Source organism: Carcharhinus amblyrhynchos, chromosome 14, assembly GCF_965287045.1.
Source record: "Carcharhinus amblyrhynchos chromosome 14, sCarAmb.v2.hapA, whole genome shotgun sequence".
NCBI classification, from domain to species: Eukaryota; Metazoa; Chordata; class Chondrichthyes; order Carcharhiniformes; family Carcharhinidae; genus Carcharhinus; species Carcharhinus amblyrhynchos.
In genome coordinates this window covers 53120221-53126932 of record NC_137337.1, presented here as the reverse complement: position 1 = coordinate 53126932, position 6712 = coordinate 53120221, and the positions used below count along the sequence as shown (strand labels likewise).

General features: G+C 44.1%; 1 protein-coding gene across 1 annotated transcript in view; it reads right to left on the bottom strand.

Moving 5' to 3' along the window:
• Positions 1 to 678: 678 nt before the first annotated feature.
• LOC145352681 (uncharacterized) overlaps positions 679 to 6712 on the bottom strand; it is a 46071-nt gene continuing 40037 nt past the window's right edge. Inside the window, exon 2 of the mRNA XM_080202876.1 lies at positions 679 to 1025. Within this exon, the coding sequence (XP_080059002.1) occupies positions 679 to 1025 (347 nt within the window). The remainder of the gene's footprint in view (positions 1026 to 6712) is intronic.

Sequence of the window (6712 nt, the reverse complement as noted above, 5' to 3'; positions counted from 1 at the left end):
AATACTGTACCAAATGCCATATTACTCAATATGGAACATTGTTCTATTATATAGTGTTGTAACATTTCCTTTTTTTGAAGAACTGCTAAGTGCATTATATATTGATAGTAACTGCTGTGAGGGAAACAATACAATGAATGACTGGCTAAGCTGCAGTAAACCACTTGTAATAGCGCTGTGAAATAAATGGAAGAAACGATGGCCTGGCAGTGAACTTAATGCAACATTTTCCTTCATGGAAATATCACACTGGGTCATCTCCACAGTCTTATCTCTTAGTTAGGGTTATATGAAAGAGCATTAGTGATTGATTTTATAGTTATCTTATTTTTGAAGTCCTGACTCTTGTCTTATCGTAGCATTGCTACAAACATTTCCTCCTGACTTCATGTTGGTTTAATAGTTAACTCAATTGTTTCACTAAAATCATTCACCTGCAGTCCCCTCATCTCCGAAATTAGCCAACAAAGAGATGTTTGGTTTATTGTTAAGCTATTTCTCCAAATAGTTTTTCCAAACAAAATTGTTTACCACTCAACATGCAAGTTTACCAACAATTAAAAAATATTTTGGTTATGAACCTGTATCACATCAGAAAACACACTGTATATAAAATAAAAATGTGCTACAAAGATACAACTTCATTTTTAAGTGAATAAGTTGGATAGTGAATTTAACCTAAAATACTTTTCTTTCAGTTATTTCACCCTCAGCATTTGACGACGTGGAGGGAAAGTCAGCCATGTTATGGCCCATCATCTGTCCCAACATGAATAAAACACGAGCTTCATGTTCTCTGTCACTTTGCCTCATCCTTTCCTCCATTTCCATACGGAGTTGCTCAAGGCGAGCAAACCGTTCTTCTGACGCCTCCATATAACGAAGAAATTTTTCATCAGCAGCTTCACTATAGCGAATGAACTTCTCCATCATACCATCCATTATGTCCTCCAATGAGTGTTTCTTTGTTTTCTTGGGCTGAGGTGTAAGTGGCACAGATGAATGGGCACGCCGCACACGGGGAGCTAGGGGCAAAAAAAAAATCCCAACAAATTTGAAACATATCCCACTGAACCAAATGGGCTATGCAAACCTAACTGGTCTTTTTTTTGTTCATGATACAAAACAAAGGTCTGGAAAAGACCAGCTGTTCTATAAAGCCTGTTCTAACTGTCACAACATATACTTCTATACACCAGAGCCTCTTCATGCAGAACTCCACAATCTCCTAGGAGAGATGAAACAAATCAGGCCACTCTGGGAACATTCTCTGATTTCAGAACGCAATCAATCAAGTTCCAAGACACCATGGTAGCTGGGAGTCACATCCTCCAATCCCCACCTACCTTTTCAGTAGTTCTGCTGAAATAACCTATCAAAACAATAATTTGATCATAGAATCCTACTGTGCACAAGGGGGCCATTTGACCCATCGATCTACATTGACCACAATCCCATTCAGGCCCTCTCCCCATTACCCCATAACCTCATGCATTTACCGTAGCTAATCCCTCTGACACTTTGGATTGTGAGAGGAAACCAGAGCACCTGGAGGAAACCCACACAGACATGGTGAGAATGTGCAAACCCCACACAGACAGTCACCAAGCCAGGAATCGAACATGATGAAGCAGCAGTGCTAATCATTTTGCTGCATCTCAAAAAGAATGTACATTTGCTAAATTACAAACTAAACACCTGCCTTCTAAAATAATAAATTATCAATTTATAAAGTTTCCAAAGAATAGTTGTCATTCAAAGGGTAGCTAGCTGCCTTTAAATAGGATTTTAGCAGTATTCTCAATTTCAATCTATAAATTTCAAATGGTCTAATTAAACAATAACAACAATTTATATAGCATTTTAAGCTAATAAAACATTCCAAGGTGTTTCATCAGAGTATTGTTGAGCAAAATTTGGCACCAAGTCTTCTAAGAAAATATTTGGGCAGATGAGTAGGTTTTAAGAAGTGTCTTAATTGTGTCAAATATTAACTATGTTAAAGAAGCTTCTTTCTAATTTATAGCAATCAACTTGGCGGATGTTGATTGGGGATGCACATTGGAAGGTAGGTCTGCTGAGGAACAGTGGAGGATCTTTAAGGAGATCTTTCTTGGTGCTCAGCAGAAATTTATTCCGATGGTTAAAAAGGATCGTAGGAGGAGAGATAATCAGCCGTGGATAACGAAGGAGGTAAAGGAGAGTATTAAATTAAAAGCGGATGCGTTTAGAGTAGCTAAGAGCAGTGGGCGAGAAGAGGATTGGGAGAGGTTTAAATGTCAACAAAGAATGACGAAGAAGTTGATAAAGAAGGGTAGGATAAACTATGAAGCTGGGCTAGCGCTAAATATAAAAAAGGGCAGTAAGAGTTTTTATAAATATATAGAAAGGAAGAGGCTGACTAGGGTTGGACCCTTAGAGGATGAGAGAGGGGACTTAGTGATAGGGGATGGGGAAATGGCTGAGGCCTTGAATAACTTTTTTGTTTCGGTCTTCACGGAGGAGGACGTGAATAGTTTGCCGGGTGTTAGCGATGGAAAGATGGTAGGAGTGGAGGGCCTGAATGACATTATTGTTACTAGAGAGGCAGTGCTCGACAGACTGGAGGAACTGATTGTGGACAAGTCCCCAGGACCAGATGGAATGCATCCAAGGGTTCTGAAAGAAATGGCGGAGGTGATAATGGATGCCTTGATGATTATTTTCCAAATCTTGCTGGATTCCGAGGAAGTGCCGGAAGATTGGAAAACAGCTAATGTTACGCTGTTGTTTAAGAAGGGTAGCAGGCAAAAGGCAGGGAATTATAGATGCTAGATAGATGGGAATTATAGATGCTAGGAATTATAGGTGCTAGATATTCTGGAGGGTCTGAAAATGTGCTAGATATTCTGGAGGGTCTGAAAATAGATAAGTCCCCTGGTCCGGATGGGATTTACCCCAGGATTCTCTGGGAGGCAAGAGAAGTGATTGCTGAGCCTCTGGCTCTGATCTTCAGGTCGTCGTTGGCCTCTGGTATAGTACCGGAAGATTGGAGGTGAGCGAATGTTGTCCCATTGTTTAAGAAGGGGAACAGAGACTTCCCCGGGAATTATAGACTGGTGAGTCTCACTTCTGTTGTGGGCAAGGTTTTAGAAAAAATTATTCGGGATAGGATTTATAGTTATTTGGAGAGTAATGAATTGATTGGAGATAGTCAGCATGGTTTTGTGGCGGGTAGGTCGTGCCTTACTAACCTTATTGAGTTTTTTGAGAAAGTGACCAAAGAGGTGGATGGGGGTAAGGCAGTGGACGTGGTGTATATGGATTTTAGTAAGGCGTTTGATAAGGTTCACCATGGTAGGCTTCTGCAGAAAATGCAGATGTATGGGATTGGGGGTGATCTAGGGAATTGGATCAGGAATTGGCTAGCGGATAGGAGACAGAGGGTGGTGGTTGATGGTAAATATTCATCATGGAGTTCGGTTACGAGTGGTGTGCCTCAGGGATCTGTTTTGGGGCCACTGCTGTTTGTAATTTTTATTAATGATTTGGATGAGGGTATAGTTGGGTGGATTAGTAAATTTGCTGATGACACCAAAGTCGGAGGTGTGGTAGATAGTGATGTAGGGTGTCATAGTTTGCAGGAAGACTTAGACAGGTTGCAGAGCTGGGCCGAGAGGTGGCGGATGGAGTTTAATGCGGAGAAGTGTGAGGTAATTCACTTTGGTAGGAATAACAGATGTGTCGAGTATAGGGCTAACGGGAGGACTTTGAATAGTGTGGATGAGCAGAGGGATCTAGGTGTATGTGTACATAGATCCCTGAAAGTTGGGAGTCACGTAGATAAGGTAGTTAAGAAGGCATATGGTGTCTTGGCGTTTATTGGTAGGGGGATTGAATTTAGGAGTCGCAGTGTCATGTTGCAACTGTACACAACTCTGGTGCGGCCACACTTGGAGTACTGTGTGCAGTTCTGGTCCCCACATTACAGGAAGGATGTGGAGGCTTTGGAGAGGGTGCAGAGGAGGTTTACCAGGATGTTGCCTGGTATGGAGGGGAGGTCCTATGAGGAGAGGCTGAGGGATTTGGGGTTGTTTTCGCTGGAAAGAAGACGGCTAAGAGGGGATCTTATTGAAACATATAAGATGATTAGAGGTTTAGATAGGGTGGATAGTAATAGCCTTTTTCCTCTGATGAAGAAATCTAGCACGAGGGGGCATGGCTTTAAATTAAGGGGTGGTAGTTATAGGACGGATGTCAGGGGTAGGTTCTTTACCCAGAGGGTGGTGAGGGATTGGAATGCCCTGCCTGCTGCAGTTGTAAATGCGCCTAGTTTGGGGGCGTTTAAGAGATCCGTGGATAGGTTTATGGACGAAAAGGGATTGGTTTAGGTTAGTGGGTCATTGTTTTGTAACTGGTCGGCGCAACATCGTGGGCCAAAGGGCCTGTTCTGCGCTGTAATGTTCTATAGGATAGGATAGAGGTGGAGAGACTCTTCCCGCTCAAAAAAGACAGTAGGACTAGGGGGCACAGCCTCAAGATAAAGGGGAGGCGGTTTAGAACGGAGTTGAGGAGGAACTTCTTCACTCAAAGGGTGGTGAATCTCTGGAATTCTCTGCCCGTTGAAGTGGTGGAGGCTGCCTCGCTAAATATTTTTAAGAAGCGGGTTGATGGGTTCTTGATAAGAGAGGGGATTAAGGGTTATGGGGAGAGGGCGGGAAAGTGGAACTGAGCCACAACAGATCAGCCATGATCTTATTGAATGGCGGGGCAGGCTCGAAGGGCTAGATGGCCTACTCCTGCTCCTATTTCTTATGTTCTTATGTTCTTATAGGCTGGTTAGTTTAACGTCTGTTGTAGGTAAAATGCTAGAATCCATGATCAAGGAGAAAATAGCGAGGCATCTTGAGGAGAATTGTTTGATAGAGCAGACGCAGCACGGTTTCGTTAAGGGGAAGTCATGTCTGACGAATTTATTGGAATTCTATGAGGATGTGTCTAGTGCAATGGATAGAGGAGAGCCGGTGGATGTGGTCTTTCTTGATTTTCAGAAGGCTTTTGATAAGGTGCCGCACAAGAGGTTATTACAGAAGGTTAGGGGGCATGGAGGTGGGGGGAGGGTGTTAGCATGGATAGGGGATTGGCTGTCAAATAGGAGGCAGAGAGTGGGGGTCAATGGGTGCTATTCGGATTGGCGGTTGGTGACTAGTGGAGTGCCCCAGGGGTCGGTGCTGGGGCCTCAGCTATTTACCATTTATATAGATGATCTGGAGGAGGGAACCGAGCGTATGGTGTTGAAATTTGCTGATGACACCAAGATTGGTGGAACGGCAAATTGTGCGGAGGGCGTGGAGAGTCTGCAGAAGGATCTAGATAGGATGGGCGAATGGGCCAGGAATTGGCAAATGGAATTTAATGTTAGCAAGTGTGAAGTTGTCCACTTTGGTAGGAATAATGGTAGGAAGGACTATTACTTACATGGCGTAAAACTGCAGCATGCAACAGTGCAGAGGGACCTAGGGGTCCTTGTGCATGAGTCGCAAAAACCCAGCCTGCAGGTGCAGCAGGTGGTCAGGAAGGCAAATGGGATGCTGGCCTTCATAGCAAGGGGGATTGAATATAAAAGTAGGGAGGTCTTGCTGCAACTGTACAGGGCACTGGTGAGGCCGCAGCTGGAGTACTGTGTGCAGTTTTGGTCGCCGCACTTACGCAAGGATATTTTGGCCTTGGAGGGAGTGCAGAGGAGGTTTACTAGGCTGATACCGGAGTTGAGGGGGTTGAACTATGAGGAGAGGCTGAATAAACTAGGCTTGTACTCGTTAGAGTTTAGAAGAATGAGGGGCGATCTCATTGGGACATATAAGATGATGAATGGGATGGATAGGATAGAGGTGGAGAGGCTCTTCCCACTCAGAAAGGACAGTAGGACTAGAGGACACAGCCTCAAGATAAGGGGGGGGGCGCGGTTTAGAACGGAGTTGAGGAGGAACTTCTTCACTCAAAGGGTGGTGAATCTCTGGAATTCTCTGCCCGTTGAAGTGGAGGAGGCTGCCTCGCTAAATATATTTAAGATGCGGGTTGATAGGTTTTTGATAGGCAAGGGGATTAAGGGTTATGGGGAGAGGGCGGGAAAGTGGAACTGAGCCACGACAGATCAGCCATGATCTTACTGAATGGCGGGGCAGACTCGAAGGGCTAGATGGCCTACTCCTGCTCCTATTTCTTATGTTCTTAATTGAAAAAATGCACATCTGATGTTCAGCCACTCTGTTCCACAACCTTTCAGTTAAAATTTGTTTTTAAAGCAGTCTTTTAAAAACAAGAGGTCGGTTTTAAGAAGTGTCTTAAAAGGAGGAACAGAGATAGGAATAACTTGGGACGATGTGATTGAGAACTGTAAGGATGGCACAGTGGTTAGCACTGCTGCCTCTCAGCTCCCAGGACCTGGGTTCAATTCCGGCCTCAGGCCTCAAACTCTGTGTGGAGTTTGCACATTCTCCCTATGTCTGCATAGGCTTCTTCCGGGTGCTCTGTTTTCCTCCCACAATCCAAAGATGTAGGTGTATTGGCCATGGGGAATTATTAGGTAAATACATGGAGTAAAAGGGGGTACAGCCTGGGTGGGATGTTGTCAGTGAAAGCTCAATGGGCTGAATGGCCTCCTCCTCCAGTGCAGGGATTTTATGAAAAGTGAAGAAATGCAGGAAAGAAATTTAAGACTTTGGGCTTTGGC